An 18,312-nucleotide genomic window follows, 5' to 3' on the forward strand; every position below is an offset into this window, starting at 1 on the left:
GATTGGCAGTTTGATCTCTAGAGTCTCCTGTCCCCATGTCCAAGTGTCCTTCAGCCAAACATTGTACCGCAACTGCTCCTGATGGTAAGGCAAGTGCTATGATTGGTTAGCTCACTGCCATCTGGGTGAATTGGGGGAATGAGAGGCAAACTGTAAAGTGCTTAAACACAGTCTGTTTATTGTACAGTATAAGGGGTTGCAGTATAAAACAGGTAGATATAAGGGCATACATGACTTTTTCCTGCATGCATGCTTTGATCCAAATGATGTATCTTTGGATTCATTCTCCGCCATTGTTTGTTGAAGACCGTTATTGTGATCATTAGCCTCTAAAGGTAGGTACATATGGGTGTTGCTGCGTTACATCAGCAGATAACGGTACCACCACATTGTAAAAACACAACTGCAACGCATTCAGTAGTCATATATCACCATTATGTTATATTATATTTTTAAGTAGCTCGGAAAATTGCCTGCATATAACCTAAGTGTACACCAAGTGTGGCACATTTAGCTCTGTGCCTGTTAGCCAAATAAGTGACATTTATCGTAGTACGTGTGAAATAAGGTCATCAGAACAGGTCACTGCTATAATTTCTTTAAAAATTAAATTAGCAGTTATCAGATATTGTATTATTGTATCATATGTGTAAAAAATATGGACAACCGTAATTTGATTCTATTAGCAATATTAATAAGAATGCAGATGAAGCTAAGAAGACTTCACAGCTGCTATAAATGGGCTGTTTAGATTTCAGCATATGACCTGAGCAGCTTGTCTGGACTGTGGGAGGCAGCTGCAGCACAGGAAACCCACACAGACACAGAGAGAGACTGTGACTATAAGTGAACACACACCACATACAAACACACATGCTATATGCACACAAAAAGACCTGCAATGGTTGGAAGCCAAAACATTCCTGCTGCGTGGCTGCCGCAGTGCTAAACACTGGGCTGAGCATGGTGATGAGAGAAAAAGATGTAAATATAGGAGAGGAAGAGTTAAAGGGGTAGTTGCTTTGCTGTTGAAACTTTTTCCTCTTCTTCTTCGTCTTTGTTAAGTGAGCTCATGAGTGCTTCTGAAGAAGTCCCTGGTTTTATATTCGAGTCAAACAAACCAAAAATTAAAACCAAAAACTGTCAACCTCTGTTCCTCCTCCTTTATTTTAAGGTAGGTCATTTTTCACAGCCTTCTCACATGTTTTAAATATCCTTGTGATCTCTGAACAACATTGCCTTCTTTCTTTTATCTGACATGTTGAACCCTGCCAGAGTAAAAGTGGCCTTCTCCTGGTACTTCTTAACACTCTCAGAGACACTACAGTTTGTTCAGAGGGCTTCAGAGGTACTACTGAGCTCTTTGTTGCTTTGCCCCAGTTTACTCCCACAGGGTCATGTTCAGAGAGGCCACTTTCTTGTTCTCTCAGCTTTAGCTGAAAAAGTGTTTTTATTAAGTTCCTATAGGGCTGAGCTGGAAGTGTCCAAGTGGCATTCAAGGCCATAGCCAGGATTTTTCAAATACCGAGGTCAAAAACAGGACCAAGAGATTTCTGAAACTACTTTGTAATCCATGATGTATTAATACAGCTTTCTTGCTGTGTATTTCCTCGTCATGGTGCCTCTTGTGGTCCAGTTCTTTCTTATCATTTCCAATTTTGCAACTTAAATCAACTCCTATTTCAGTATTCTACAACTTTCATGGTTGTATATTTAAAAAACTGCAATCATACAGTCTATGACTGCAATATATTATTTTCTTTCTTTGTTCTTAAAATGTGGACTGGAGCGCACAGCCTGCTGGGAAAGGGAGAAAAGGGCTCGTCCAATGAATGAACAGTTTGCAAAATTGGGTCAAGTCCAATTCACAAAAGTAGACAATATTTGGTGATTTTCAAGTCGCAGTTCACATCTACTGCAGCAAATATTTTTTTCTGGAAGTGAGCACTATATAACTGCGACATAAAAATCTCCAGTAATATGCTGTATGTATTTGTGAATTTGGGACGAATCTGCTGATGGAAGAGCAACACAGCTGGAGCTGTTCGTAAGGAAACCAGTTAAATTGGAAACCAGTTGGGACATAACACTGGGGCTGGGGCCGGTGAAAAAAATCCTGGTGGATTTCAAGACTTCGCTCCGCCGCTGGCTATAGCCAACTACTTTCGTTTTGACATGGCAGCGGCATCTGCAAGTACGTGTCATGTGACGGTCCATTGATGCTATTTTCACTTCACAATGAAGCAAAACTTCAAGAAAAAAATACTGAGGACATGACCTCGGTGTCCTCAATGGTAGCTACGGCCATGGTGGCATTCACTCTCACTATCCTAAATCACTTTGTTTTCTGCCATGAGTGCTACTGGCAGCTTGTGTGTCCACCTTTATTTCATGGCCTTCAGGCAGAAAAACAGAAAGTGATCCAGTGATCCACCTTGGACAATTTATATAATTGTTACACTTTGCACACATTTACACAACTGAATTAAATGTAGCTTTTCAGCCATAATAGCGGAGTGCCTCTAATGATGGAAATGATGGTTAGTTGTTTTAATCACTGAAACTGAAATATTTGATCAACTATTGGATGGGTTGACACCCTGACCTTTAATCCAGTGCAACCAGCAGGTCAAAGTTGTCACACATGCAGTGAAATATTTCAAAATCTATAGATGAACTGGTACCAGGATTTGGTACAGATGTTCTCTCAGTATGAACTGTAACTTTGGTGTATGTAGGGCCATCTTCAGGTCAAATTTTAAATTCACCCATACCTTTGGTTTATGATCAAATATCTCCTCAATCACACTTCCAGTGACCTGTTTTATTCCAGTGAGGAAATAGATTCTTCATTTCCATATCAATCTAAACACTCAAAATGCTAACCGTCTTTGAAGAACAGATAAAACGCATTAACTTTAACCTTCCCAATACAGCAGAGAGGAAATCAAAACACTTTGAGTCCACAAAGTGACTGAAAATTGAATCACTATTTCATGATAAAGTATAGCAATCAGCAACTAAGAGAATTCAACAGGCTTGTTTTTATAAATTGTGGCATTGGATTTTCTTATTCCTACCACAATTTCTTTGCTTATTTGCTTCAGATAAAATAAAATAAAAACAGTGACACAAACCAATTTCAATGTTTTTATTTGACAATAACAGCATAGTAGAATGTAAACAGGAGAGGCAGGAGACAAAAGCAACCACATTTGACATTACACTCACACAGATCATCCTCCCAGACAACTTCAGTATACAGACATTGAATCAGTAGCTTATGTAATGGTGAAGGTTTTTTTTCATGGGAAAAAACTATCAAGGGACACTTTTTAAACCATCTTTGGCAATCCTGAGGGCAAACAACTGCTTTATTATTTGTGTGGGTTTATGAATAGAACCTCCTTTGCCTTCCTATTTCATACACAGTCTTCTCAAGTAGGTAAAGCTGAGAGGTTTTTGGAGAATTAAATGCATAAAGGCGATTTCTAGGGCAGGAGGAGGAAGCTTTTCCTTTTACAGTGTGTCTTCTGTATACAAATCAAATACCAATAGTGATAATGAATTGGCTAAATTCTTATTCTGCTCGGTTCATTCTACTTTATTTTTCATAAGGCCACTGAGCTACGCAAAGTCACAAAGTAATAAGAGCTGCTGACCTTTGCAGAGTTTTTTTGTCAGAGCCCAATGAATGTGATAAAGTTGTAAAATAGAAACGGATGAATACTCATCTTCAAAGAATAAGTCATTTATTTCTAGCTGACCTGCCCTTGCCCCTCTGTAGTATCCAACCTAACTGACCAAAAAAATACAAAAAGCAGAATATCACACCTGAATTACAATATTCAGTGGATTGTAATGGTCCTTTGAACCCAAACACCTTCCAAGGTGTGAAAATGACATTGAGAGAGATGATTTGAATTTTTCTCATGATGTTATTTAGCTTAGATATAAACAAGGAAAAATGTACTTCAGATACAGTAGCATAGGCAACAAATCTAAAGGCAGCAACAACAGGGGAAGCACTTTAAAGGAATAATCTCAAAGTTTTTACTATCTTATCTTTTTCCATTGCCCAGCAGTGGTTGGTCCGCTGCAGAGGGTAAGCAGAGTAAACAGTTGTTGACGGCATACAGGCGACACTTTTTGGATCTCTGGGGAAGTAAACTCCAAAAACACACCTGCAATTATTGCTGATCGCTATAGGTATTGTCAAGGAGAGTGAAACAGAGATCTTTGAGACTGTTGCTTTAAAGGTAATAGAGTCCAATATTTAAATATATTTATTTGCGGAAACACATCACAGTGTCCTGCTACTTGCCTGGGCAACCCTGGAGTTTGTCTTGCGACATAAAGCACTGCAGATGAAGTCACCAACCTCTATAACTTTGGCAAGGTTCACTCCCTGAAAAAAAAAACAACAAAAATATATATACAGAGAGGGGACAAATTAAACGAAAAACCTGAATAAATGTGTGGAGAAACATAACAACTGCAAATGCTTCCACACAGGTGCACTGCATGGTGCAGTCAAGCAATAAAGATCCAATCATGCTCTGTGGTAGGCATAAATATGCTGATTTTGTATCAAGATGCCAAGAGGAAGAGATCTAAGGGAACTACAGTAAGTGAAAGAGTGCTGATTGTTAGGGCACGGATGTCTGGAGCTTCAGACACAAAGACTGCTTAGATGGCTGCTGTTTCATAACAGGTACAGTGACTAAAGTGAAATCTGCATTTAGATCTATGGAAAAGACATCTGTCAATATGGTTGTAAATTGTGGTCGGCAGCACACATTTGATGACCGTGATGCTCTTGCATTATTGCCCTGGTGACTGAGAATGTCAATGCAAGACACAATCAGAATGTGTTGGCAAGAACAGTCCATCGACAGTTACATAGAGAGGGATATTATAATAGGCTTGAAGTGCATAAAACCTAATTAAAAAGATGAATCCACATTTGAGTGTTCAGTGGAGCAAAAACTGCAAGCACTGATCTACAGAAATATGGAAAAAAGTGATGAGGTCAGATGAGTCATCCTTCACCTCATTCTCAAGTGGGTGAGTGCCTGTGTGGTGTACACCAAGAGAATGTTACAGGCCTGAATCCTTGACCCCTAAAGTGAGGGGATCCAGTGTCTTGTATGGTTTGGGGGGCATTTTGCTGGTATGGCTTGGGTCCACTTCTCAATACAACGCTCTTCTGAGTGATCACCTTTATTTTATGATGAACAAACATTTCTATCCTGAAGGGAGTGATCAAATACCAGTCTCCAGAAAGACCTCCTCTTGCTTGCCAAAGGTGTATGTATGAGCGTGTGTGTGTTTGAAAGGCCTATACATATATATATATAAATATATATATACACACACACACACATACAGTATATGTATATTAATAATATAATGAGAATAAAAAAGCAGGATCCTCAGGGTGAAGGAAATAGATGTGTGCAACAGGTGATGTAGTGAAACTATTCCTCCAGCAGGGGTAAGGATTGTTAAATAAATTGTTCCTAGCTCAGGACATGCAATGATGTGGGCTCAGACAAGCTGTGTAAATCCACAGTTATTATAAAATAAACATTCACAGAGCAGTATGTTTGCAGAACGATCTGTTTATGTAAATGAGCTCTGAAAGATTGTATGAGTTGGGTTGATGAGATGGGATTATAAAGACATAAACTATAGCAGGTCTGTCCAAGTGCACTATGAAGACATACTTACAGTTTCTATGCCCATGCCTTGGAGCATGTAGAGTACATCCTCTGTTGAAACATTGCCAGATGAACCCTGAGCGTATGGGCACCCTCCCAGGCCAGCTACTGCAGAATCCACCACAGAGACCCCCATCTGCAAGGACACACAATACACAGAGACATTCAGCGCCTCCACACATGCTTTAACCTCAGGTAAAATCTAAGAACAAAGATCCTTGTTCTGTTAGATTGTTCTGCCTGGTGCAGTGTGCCTTGCCAGGCCTGCGGTCATGTTTTACAGCTGTTTAGGAGAACTGTGGGCTTATGTCTTGAAGATGAGTGGGCACAGAATGTCCCACAGTATGGCTTAGTCATCCTCTTTGTCAGCTTAAACCACCAGCACCACATAATTACGGCCTTGTTCATATGAGAGGAACATTATAAATGCTGAACAGAACATTTCATATGTTTCTGATTCTCCTGGTTACTCATGTTTTTACAGTACTACTCTGCCCTTAACCATGGGGATTCACTTTCTTGCCACATTGAGAAGACATTTTTCCTTGACTGGATGGTGTCTTTTTTCACTGTGCCAACAATACAGGAATTGTAACATTAATGCACTATTGGCATTTGCTGCAAACTATTATCATTAGTGTCATAAACTATTTCACTGATGTCTTTGGTTAAACATTCCAGTTTTATGGTGGTCTTTGTACCAGGCTGTCTTTGTATACAGACATGCAAACTCATGTAATATTTACACCTGCGAGAGATAAATTTTAAGTGTGTTTACTTTGTGAATGTTTGGCTCACATGGCTGTTTACAGTCAACATAATTGTTATATTTAGTGGGAAAATGTTCTTTTTTTTATTGCCTACAATAAAAGAAAAATGTGTCTGGCCTGCATGTGAAAATGAATGATGCGTTATTTTTCCAAATATTTTGGACAGCTTACAAACATCCGGAAATAGTGCTTAGCAGATATTAGGACACTGAATTTTTTTTCGTTGTTGCATGAAGAATTGATGCATAGTGATATATAGTATTTTACAGATTCTAAGAATGCATATATTACACAAAGAGACAAACCTTCACTGCTTGCTGTGTAAGTGTATAAGTTAACCATGACTATACCCTTTGTTTTCACACCAAAAAATGACGAAGCCAGACCTTCAGTTTTCAAAGTCATTACTGATGAAGGTCTCAGGATGTTTTCCACATGTCCCTGGGATTGTCATGAGAATATTAAAGATGTTTTCCAGCTTCCGTGGCAGAGCCAGATGTCAGAGGATCCCACAGTGAGAGAAAATTAACACGCTGATCCTCTCAGTGGCATTGGGTCATGAAGGACTTTCACCCTGTGGAGCAGGACCAAGCAAGCAAAATTAAAAGAATCTCTATTGCTTTTTTTTTCTTCTTTTAACAATGCTGCTAATTGGTTGCTTTTCCTCCAGACAAGAACCTACTTCTTTCAGGGGCTGTCTGAGCCAGCCGTAATTGCTGTTTGTGTTGGCAAGGCAAGAGGAGGAGGTGGGGTAGAAGGAGGAGATCTACTCCGGTGTGTGCAGTGCACGAGATTTCCAGACCTTGGTCAAAGCCAGAGCAGGATATTGTACTAGGCAGAATTTTTTGGTTGTATAAACACAGAGTTGTAATCTACCATGCCAATCCTCTCGCTTTCAGCTGCTAACCGTGTAAGGCCGGGGGTCTTCAGCATACTGTTTCCGAGTGAAACAAAACGAACCGTTGAGCAGCATGCCCTGTTTCTCTGGACACTAATCATGCAGGAATTGGTGGTCAGCAGCTTGAGCTTGCCAGCGCTCAGTTAGGTTCACACTGCCCAGAAACCAGATGTGCACTCAGTGTTAAAAAGCCATATTCAGTGAGCTGTGGCCATATAAAAACAATACATTCCTGTATAAAGACACAGTGCATTTTGAAACTTGCATGATTTGGGATAAGCTTGTTGACATTCTACACTCTTAGTGGACAAGGCTGAAGATGGACATGCTCCCATTTCGGTTTTATAACTGCGTCAGAGAGAGAGAGAAAGAGAGAGAGTGTATTCAGTGAAGGATATGATGCAGTGATGCTTTACCCACTGCTACATAAACTGGGAAGCTGACAGAAACTGTCACAAATCCACTGCTGACACATATATCACCTCTTGCCAAGAACACACAAATACACCATAGGAAAGCAATCCCTAGATATTGGTGGGCAGTTGGGTGATAGACAAAACAAACATATAAAGAATAAATAAATGACATTTTTATTTCGAGATGTATTCAAGTAGAAATTCCAAACAATATAGTCAGTTCACTCACCCTCTGCATCTCTTTCTCTCATTTCCTGAAATCGCTCTACTGACTGTCTGAAATAAAGTTTAAATGTTGCCCATAAAAACAAAACAAAACAAAAAAATCTTTCATTGGGTAGGAGGTGGCAAAATACACAAATATATAAAAATAACTATCCATAGACTATTTATTTAAAAATATATGTATAATAACTACTAATCGGCTGTCAAAGACAACACAGAGCATGCTGAATGCACGTGTTTATACTTGCATGCTTATTTTTACTTAGTATAAAATACCGACAAAATGGGAGCCTGATTCATAACATTGTCATAGTGCCAGCAACAGTAATTATTCATTCACCTACTAAACCTTCCACAATGTTTCTACTGTAAAAAAACAAAAAAAAAAAACCCAGAAAGATTTTAAATCTTAAAAGTAGCACATATTTTAGATAATCTCATAATAATCTGATATATAATATACTGTGCATGTCGAATGTTAGGACACATTTTGAATATGAAAGTGTGTGTGAACTTTTGACCTGTAAGTGTGTATTCATCCTTTTAAAACAGCTTTTAATATTATATTTTTATCCTGTTTTATTCAAGCATTCAGCGCTTGCATTGTGTTTTAACTTTTGCATTCGTCATGTAAAAGCATCTTTGAATATCTAGAAAATATAGAATCTAGAAGTAATCTAGAGTATATAGAAATTGCTTTTTTATATTACCAATAATATGTCACTTAATTCAATCATTCTTTAAGTGTTGTGATTATTTTGTTTGCTAAGATTGTACTGTTTTTTCTTCTGAAGGACAGAACTTCACCACTGATGATTATAATGACGAGCATGGTGATGGTGATGATCATGATGGTGATTATATGATAATGTCATAAATTTAAATGATAACTTCATCAAATCAATATAGAATCATCATCATCATCAATATCAATTATAAATCAAGAAATTGCATGAAATCTGACAAAGGGTCATTTACAAAGAAATGATCAACACTCTAGTGCACATTAGAGAAGATCTCCACATATTAATTACACAGTTATCGTTCTGGTCAAACAGAGTATCTGCTGTTCAACTACAAAACAGCTCTTCATGGAAAGACACAAAAAAACTGCAAATGAATGTAATTGTCAGTGGAGAGCTCAAGTGTGAGCACATACAGGTTACACTGTATTCCCCAGCTACAGCAGTACACAATACATTGAAATTGCAGGTAAGAGTAAATAATTTTCCTTGCCAAGCCTGTGAAATCTAAGTACATACGTTGTCATTGTGTGACCTGCCAGGAGTAGGTTTGTAACAGAGCCCCCCCAGACCTACTGGGAAAAAAAGAAAAGGTACAAAGACGGAGGAATGTCTTTATCAAGAACAAAAGAGGTGACTCAGGGCAGACAGCGTTGGGGGAATTCATTTCTCTCCCAGTTGGTGGTGTGGACTTCTGGCACACAGTAATGAAAAACTATGATAAAATCTTTCATTTCCATCTTGTTTATGGGTGAGCAAATGGTAGGCTAAATATCCCCGGCTGCTATTATTTTCTGTGGCCACAGGGCAGCTGTGATGAATCATTCTAAATATAATCCACAGAGGAATTCCATCGTCCCTCTGCACTTTTTCACTACGGCATCCAAAATTAAGGTTAACTTTAAAAGTATTTGCTACTTTACACATGGATATCATTGAGCTTTTTATGCAGCATGGTGCTGAAGTGTTGTGGATACAGGTGATCAGCACAGAACACAAAGCTGACAAAAACATCAATATTAGACTATGTTATGTTTTTTTTTTTTTAGATTAACAGTCATCTTACACAAATTAAGAGTCACTAGACGTTTATCCTGTAAAACAAAGCGCTAATGAAGTTTCTAGCTTCAAAGTTGGGTCTGCAGCTGCACTGCCGTTCATCACATGCATGGCAGAAAGCGACTGAGAGGATCGTTTTCCACTGGCCTTTAAGCGCAGCATTGTCAGAGAGTTCAACAGCCAAGCAACAGATGAGTTAGGAGCCCCCCAGGGCCCTTCTATCCACCTAGCTCTCAGTTGCTTTGTCCAACAGACACTGAATAGGTGAGCCTTTGTGCTGACCCCCTCACATCTGTTGACCCACCCAGCCCCCAATGAGCTTCCTCCTCTGCAATGACAATGTGCTTCAGAGAACCGATACAGCCATATCTGCATTACCTCTGTTTTATGTTTGGATTCATGTCAGTTTAACTTTTGCTACAGGCAAGTGTTGAAAAACACCCTGACCAAAGCTCCTGCACAAGGGATTACAAGCTAATTAGATTTTTTGTTAGCTGTGTACAAAGCGTATTTTACTGTACTTCACTACAGTGCATGTGTACTCTGAAGGGAGGGCCCACTGGAAATATCTTGTGTTCATTAAGATTCTGGGATTTTTTTTCAGTGGGCAGTTTGTGAATCATCTCGCTTTGTGGGGAGGCTTAGATCATGTTTCTTAATGCCCCTCTTCCTTGTTGACTGACGGTTCCTAGTTTTCTGAGTGTCCCATTGTAACCTACACATTTGTTTTGTGCCTTCTCAATATTCAAACAGAGGATACATTCATAACGTGGTAAACTGACACATTATCATTGAACATTCAGGTTTACAGTGAATTTCATAAACATTAAGACAACATGTTATTTTATACCAAAGCTTCACACTGACTTTTTTGGATATAAAATGTTTAAGAGGGGACTGTCAGCTGTAATTTGAGATTTATATTACATAGACACTTATTTCATGTGATTATATTCCATTAAGGTCAAAAATAGCTCGAACGTGATTTTAAACTACCTTAGAAGCCATAGGCTTAGATTTGGGAATGATGAGAACCTGCTTTTGCCTGACTCCAGTGGAAAATAAACATTACCTTTGTTCATTGTGAAAACTGAGGAAAATATAGTTGAATGTAACTCAGAGTGCCTTGAAAATAGTCTAAAAAGATGGATTGAGAGCGGCTTAACATATGATTATCCTCAGCAGGAATAATGATTTAAAGCCTCAGAAAAGACTTGTGATCTCCACAGTGTTGGCAGTCACTCGAGGAAGTTGAAAGATATCCTGGAACAAGTATTGCCACCTCAACTTTGCTTGCACATCTGGTTGCTCCTCTTCATGTTATTATGAGTAACAATGCTGATTTATGCAAAGGTTGGGCAAACATCCACATTAGACCTTCAGTTTCCACAAGAATATTTCTATTCATCATAAAGAGAAGGATGTGCATGTGAAGGCAAAGGTGCCCAAAACAATCCTTGCCAAGACAGCGGGAAAACAGAAAGTACAGCTGCCAGAGGATGATGCATCCCCATCTTCTGCTTGTACAGAGGAGATCCAACATTTCCCATTCTGAGATAAATGGGCCTAAATTGATCTTTACCAGTACTGGCAAACTATCTACAGATTTTTGCAAGAGGTAATTTTTACATCCATCACACAAATATCAGACTGTTTTAATACCTTCCTCTCCTGGAAGACAAGTGTGAATGGGAAGTGCATGCTACTCTTTATCAGAGCTGTCATTTTTCCGTTTCCTCTGTGAGGGCTGAGAGTTTTCTCGACATACCTGCCTTTTCAAGCATATCACACTGCTACATCAAATTTGCAGAGATGTCAGTGCTTCCTCTCACTCTGTTTTCACCAGGTTTAGACAATTTTCAAGCTCCATCCCAGAATCTACAGGTCCCTTTTTGAAGCGATCTTGGAGTCATTCTTCATTTTTATGAACTTGCAGAAATGCAATGAGTCTTGAGAGATGTCCACCCAGAATAAAACAGCATACTCCAGCCATGGAGAGCAGCGATCATAAACCTTCACAATAGTTTCTTTAGTAGATATATTTCATTCATTGTTTTTGTCCTTGAGTTTTTCTTTTGCTTCCATTCTTAATGTTTATGTATTTTGTGTCCAAGGAAACTAAAAAATGAAGTGGAGAATCACCAGCAGTGTATCCTTGAATTTTAAAGTACATTGGTAAATTATATTTTTGTATGTGTTCATCTTTGTTTAAACTATCGTCTTTTGTATTGTAAAACTGCGTACACACAGGGTGTAGAAGCTCAAAGATGAACAAGTTGATTTGTTGTACTTGTAATTTTTTCTGCAAAATGCATTAAATGTTTTTAATAGAGAGTGAATAAGAAACATCAATTTCAATGTTATTTTTGTTGTCAAAACTATTTAATATAACTGGTGGAAGATATTTTTGCTGCTACTTCTACACACAATACTAATGAAAGGCATGACTTTCTCTACTAATGGTGATAATAATCATAGTGATAATAATGGTTATAACATAATCATTAATTATAGCAAGTCGTGGTAGTAATATGGTAGTCTTATCATGGCTGGTCAGTTCTTACCTGAAGTGCAGTAAGGATGTTAGGCAGCGCTTGCCCGTAGGTGTCATGGCAGTGAACTGCGAGAGCGCTAGTGGGAACCTCCTTCATCACACTCTGCAGCATCTTAGACATGGAACCTGGAGTGCCAACGCCGATGGTGTCCCCAAGAGAGATCTCATAGCAGCCCATATCATATAACCTCTTTGCCACCTAAAGAATAGTGAAATATACAGTAAAATGAGCTGGTGACACTCAGAGAAAGACACAAAGAATAGTGACTGTTACTTTCTACTTAATCAAATGTGTAAGAATCATTGCAAGTTTTGTTCAGCATTGAAATAGCAAAGATTTTTCAATTTGACAATTCTTTAATCCTTATTTTTTATATTAAATAACAGGCCAATCTGTTGCTACAGTCACCATAACGTGTAAAAACCAAAAGGCTTAAACTCAGCGCTGTGCACATAAGAAGCTGGGCTGTAAACTGACAAGAACAAATGGATTTCTGACCATAATCATATTTATCCACAGTTTTTGTATCAAAATTTAAGATTTATTAATGCTTTAAAAAACTGAAAACAACCGTCTAATCCCCAGGCAATTAAAAATGCTGCTGACACAGCATCCTGTTATTATTTTTTTTAATCTTATTTTTAAATCAGCATAATCTCATAAATTCGGGACGGGAAAAAATAGAAGACACAGGATTAGAAACTGGCAGTGGTCGTTGCTTAAATGTAATTGATGTAAGCTTCCATTGTTTATGTCAAGAAAACCTATAATAAGTAAATGTTTATTCAAACTATGTCAGTGACAGTATTAGCATCTTCAGTAGAAGTAACCATAAGATTTATCTTACCTCAGCAACTTTGGAAGGTTCAATGTGTCCCTCGTGGGGGCATCCAAGAGCACAAGAAACATATCTGTAAAATGACAATTCTGTTTTAATGTGCTCATGAAATTAGATTGTTTTGGATTTTGAAGACAAAACTGAACTGCTGTGCATGTAGATTAGATTCACTGTCACATTTTGGTCATGTGGTGTCTAAACTCTTGATAATGCTTTATATGTAGGATTCATTCAATGAAAAGCCATACTGCTTTTGTTGCTACTCAATGGACAAGCGTATAGATCAAATGAGGATAATTCGGATCTTTGCTGTTTTGGCTGTTCATCTGTATTTGTTAGTCAGCACGATATCTCAAAGTCCTCCAGAAAGATCTACAGAAGATTTGGATAACAGATGGGCGATTCGATTTTGGTGGTGTAAGTCATTTGTTATTTTGTGATCATTATCAAACAGTATTTGGCACATGGAATTTGCCAATCTTTCCACTAATCCACTGTTGTTCTGTATTTGCCTTTAACCATATTTAAACCATTATGTACAGTGAAATGCTGATCTACATGCATAACCATTGCAGTGGCTCGTACTTCCATACTGTATATGATAAAAGGCAACACTGTATATCCAGTATCTTAAACTGTTTTGTTTGTTGTAATGTGGACTTGTGGTTTACTTATGCACAGATATAACCTGGTGACCATCTGGAGCTTTTATGTAAAGTTTATCATAACCTTTAGTTAAAAAAAAGCAAATCTGACAGAAGAGTGTGAATAAAATGCTTTGTGTTTTCACTCACTCTAAGTGACAATTTAATATACTGTATACTAACCCACGGACTGGAATTTGTCGTTCTTTGGCAGCGCTAATGACTTCCTCAAACCTCAACATGCTTTCATCAATAGAGCAGTTAATATTTTTTTTACTGAAACTTTCAGACGCTGACCCAAACACTGCCACTTCTGTAGCCCCAGCTCCAACCTTACACAGGAAAGAAAAATGAACTTGTAAAATGGCTTTGAACACTGCGTCAGAGTCACACATACATAAGTGCAGGAATTCTCTGGCAAAGAAAATGTGGTGACAACAATTAACTTAAATTGACATGCATGACTCATTATGTTTTCTAGTAGGGATCATTATACTGGACTGAAAATTAATGCTTACAGCGTCCTGGAAGCCCTGCATGTTAGGTGTCAAAACCGGGTACTGAACATGAGGAGCTCTCTGGATTCCTTTGAGCACGTCAGTGTGGTCCGCCATCTAAATGTCAAGGAGGAAAACATATGATGTATAAAAATAAACCTTCAACATCAGCCTGAACATGTTGCTGAGAATACATCATCCACCATGTTTTCACATCCTTGTTGGCAACACATGAGCCATAAAGGACAGAATTACTTTTTCATGCCATGTTTTTTTTTTTCAGAATAAACAAAACATGGAGCTTGAACATGTTTGCTCCCTCTCGTGAAGTAAATAAATACAATTTATGACAGGTAATGAAAGGTCGACTTCATGAAGAATATCTAAAAATAGTCCTTAAAAAAACATCTGTGGGACCAACAAGGATGTGGAGGAGCAGACCTTCCTCAGTAGTTGTGCAGACAAGAAAGAGGGCTTAATAAATCACTCAGCACTCTTTTGCTGTGCACAAAGAAGAGTTATTACCTGCGGTACCCACTTTGAAGAGACAAAGCTGGTGGCCTCGATCACAGGCAGGCCTGTTCCTGAAAGCATGTCTATCAGCTGGATTTTCACCCCTGTCGGAACAATTTCCTGGGGAACAATGAAACTAAAACAGCTCTTTCTGGATTTGATTCCTCTCAAGATGGGAGGTACAACAAATACATATCTTGCTGCAAGCACATTGTTATCTAAATTCACATGCTGAACCTTGCACCTTATGGACATTTTATCTCTCAAAATATTAACTATGTCTTATCACACATTGTGGAAAATACCACTATTTCTGCATCCAGTGCAGTCTGTAAAAGTACTGGCATGCAGTAAGGAAATGATACAAAATGCTAAAAAGAGTAAACTAAGCCAGAAGCTGTGTCATCTTTCCTGTTGAATTTCAAAGAAAATGTAAAACATATGCTCCTGGCAATTATGGCACACAACCCATATGTTATGTGTTGTTTTATGTATGAAGGATACAGGAAAAAAGGGTTTTCCAGAGGTGATTATGTATGTTCAGTTGTACTAAACAAGGGTACATATAAATATAAAGGAAATTCATGACAGTACCTTTTCATTTTGAAGTCCATCTCTAGGCCCAACTTCAACTATTTTAACAAACTCTGGATACTCATGTCCTGTAATGGTCTGGAAAGATAAACAGAGCAGAGAATAAATGGAGGAATACCACTCAAGAAGACAGTCAACACAGTCAGTCATCCTTTTGGCCTGGACAAGTTATTTCTAACATGAGCAACTCTGTATACCTCAACACTAGATGATACCTGATAACCAAAACATAAGCCTGTCATGCAATTAGGATGTAAACCCAAGAGATGTGTCATAGAGAAAAGACTGGAAAAGAAGGCAAGGGTAACTCCGCAAGAACCACAAGGGATATTTTGAGGATCAGGGTATTTTTATGGCTTGAACCAGATAATAATTATGGAGAATAAAATCCTTGTTGAATTTTAATGTACAACCTGCACAGAGATTAAAAATGGTATAATTTATAAAAACCCTCATCCCCAACTCTGGTTAAGGATAAGGATGTCTTCATAACTGAAAGAAATATGTGCCTCTTGTGCCGTGCCATTGATCCAATGGTCCATTATTCTGAAATGTCAATAGTTTGAAAAAAACTTCACATTAGACTGGAAGCCCATTAGTACGACCATCCGTCATCTGAAAAATAAAAGCCCACTGCTCTGAAGGCTTGTTGCTCTGAAAGTACACACTCTCCTGTTGCCTAACCTGAACACACACCCATAAGGATGCTAACCTTTGCCAGCTATTTTCGCTAGATGACACATGCTAATTTGCATATCTATGATGTCATGATATAATTATATACATACTTTTTTTTAAATAAATTTGAGTTAAATTAAACTAGCAGTTCCTGAAGGTGTACCTAAAGCTACCTTTAATAATAATATTTCTGCACTGTTGTATCAATTCTAACTGAAGTATCATGAATAGAGAAATGATCATGCACTTGAATAAATTCATGATTATTAACTATGTCTACAAAACAAAATCAAACGTAGATCATAAAGTTAGATCATTTAGCATAACAATACTGAGTGTCAGTGATTGGTCATTAGGCACACATATTCACAGCTCATTCACAAATCTGGCTGATGATAAGTTAGCTGAACATCCTGCTACTGTATCCACCTGCAGAACAGTCAAGTCAGAGAGCCACATTAGCGCTTGTTCACTGAGAAATATTGCAAATGTTAAGATCCATCCAAGAGGTTTCTAGATATGTCACTCTACTCTTTTTTGAAAAAAAGAAAGAAAAAGGCGCTAAAGGAGTCTCAAAGGTGATAAATCAACAGACAAAGTCAGTACGTTGACATCACTGCTGAGCATTTAGCTGTTAGCAAATGACAGTACCCTTAGTTAAGCAATAGTGGAATGTACTGCAGCTCACGTTAATTAACAGTTAAGCTTTATTAAGTACATTTAGCAAGCTACATAGATAGCTACTTATTGTATGTAGTGGTCTATTTTATGGGAAATTCTACTTTACGTCACTACATTTTAAGAAGAAAATTTTAGTTTTAAGGCACAACGTGAATTTAGAAAACATCGTCATTGTCACAGATTAAAGAATATATAAAGTGGTTAAGACTACTATAAGCTAACTCCACCAAATATAACACTATCATTTACATTCTGCTTACAAGTTAATGGAAGTTAGGTTGTAACAGTTCAAATTAATTAGTATATGATAATATATAATAACATAATGTGCTATTTAACATAATAATACTTCAACCTCTGATAGTTAAAATACATTTTGCTCATAATACTCAGAATCAGAAACAGGTTAGCAATAAACATGTTTCTGAAAGTATTATGTAACATTTTGAATGCATGGCTAGCTCTTACTTGAAAATGAGTATTTTTACAGTGTTTTTTTTCCTACTATTTGAGGATAGCAATTGAAAAGAAAAGGAGACATTTATAAGATGCCAAAAATATCCAATATAGATGCTTCTTGAGTCATTTGATTTAATTTGAATAGCAAATTTGTTATTTATTAAAGCTTAATACTTGATCAGTGGACAATATTTGAATGTAAATAATCACGACAGGCAACACATCATCAGTCCACTTTCAAAAAACAATAGTTCTTATCAGTTCAAATTACTAAATAATCTTGTTCCCTTGTGGAGTGACACAGACAAATCTATTGTCTAAATCTAGTCTGTATATTTACATATAGTCAGTTCAGAGGGATGGAAACAATTCATATTTTTAGAAAATTGACTCCATTCTCAAAATGGCTGTAATATGTGAAAGAGGAACATCATTTGCATTGAAAAGGAACATTATATAAGCACCAGTAGCATCAGCAGTGTCCTCACTGGCTGGCTGCTGTACAGCCTCTGTGTCATGAGAGTCATGTGGCAGAGCATGTGCAGCAGATTAGAAACAAGAAAAAAGACGCCCACCTTCTCCTCCGGCAGCCAGCGTCTCAGCCATGGGTAGTCCTGGATGACTTGCTCATAGCTTAAGCAATGCTTCACTGTTGTGGGTGCGTTACCCATCCGAAGGGCTGCTGTTCAGCCTGCCGCACCTCTTTGTCCTCTGTGACCAACCTGCTCAGACTGCTGCAACAAATGTGGCAAATTGAAGCGTCAGATCAATCTGCTAATGCAGGCCTGGATGATGGAGGGCCTTGTTGCAGGAGGATATGGGATTTGAGGATGGCTGCAGCCGGTGGAGTATGACTCAGCAGTTGCCATGGCACCCACATCCCTGGCAGGGAGGGGATCAAAACAGAGACGGATGGGGAGGATGGAGACTGCGCAAGGAAATGGTGTGAAGCAAAGTGGGAAATGCAGCGATATGGGAGAATAGTGCTGCACTTTCTACAGGGAATTCTTGTGGAAGCA

General features: G+C 38.1%; 1 protein-coding gene across 1 annotated transcript; it reads right to left on the reverse strand.

The window, feature by feature from the left end:
* Positions 1-4,303: 4,303 nt before the first annotated feature.
* On the reverse strand, positions 4,304-17,964 carry hmgcll1 (3-hydroxymethyl-3-methylglutaryl-CoA lyase-like 1). The gene is made up of 9 exons (XM_053333225.1): positions 17,869-17,964; positions 15,476-15,553; positions 14,894-15,001; positions 14,390-14,485; positions 14,055-14,203; positions 13,237-13,300; positions 12,399-12,587; positions 5,734-5,859; positions 4,304-4,408 (listed from the first exon to the last, which is right to left on the reverse strand). Exons 1-9 carry the CDS (start codon positions 17,962-17,964, stop codon positions 4,304-4,306), a joined length of 1,011 nt encoding a protein of 336 aa, XP_053189200.1.
* Between the last annotated feature and the right edge of the window lie 348 nt (positions 17,965-18,312).

This window comes from Scomber japonicus, chromosome 14, assembly GCF_027409825.1.
Source record: "Scomber japonicus isolate fScoJap1 chromosome 14, fScoJap1.pri, whole genome shotgun sequence".
NCBI lineage: Eukaryota > Metazoa > Chordata > Actinopteri > Scombriformes > Scombridae > Scomber > Scomber japonicus.

Coding starts and splice junctions, on each gene's coding strand:
- hmgcll1 (XM_053333225.1), bottom strand. CDS start 17,964: ATGGGTAACGCACCCACAACAGTGAAGCATTGCTTAAGCTATGAGCAA. Junction 15,554..17,868: donor GCTGGCTGCCGGAGGAGAAG/GTGGGCGTCTTT, acceptor TTATCTTTCCAG/ACCATTACAGGACATGAGTA. Junction 14,486..14,893: donor CTTCAAAGTGGGTACCGCAG/GTAATAACTCTT, acceptor CTTGACATTTAG/ATGGCGGACCACACTGACGT.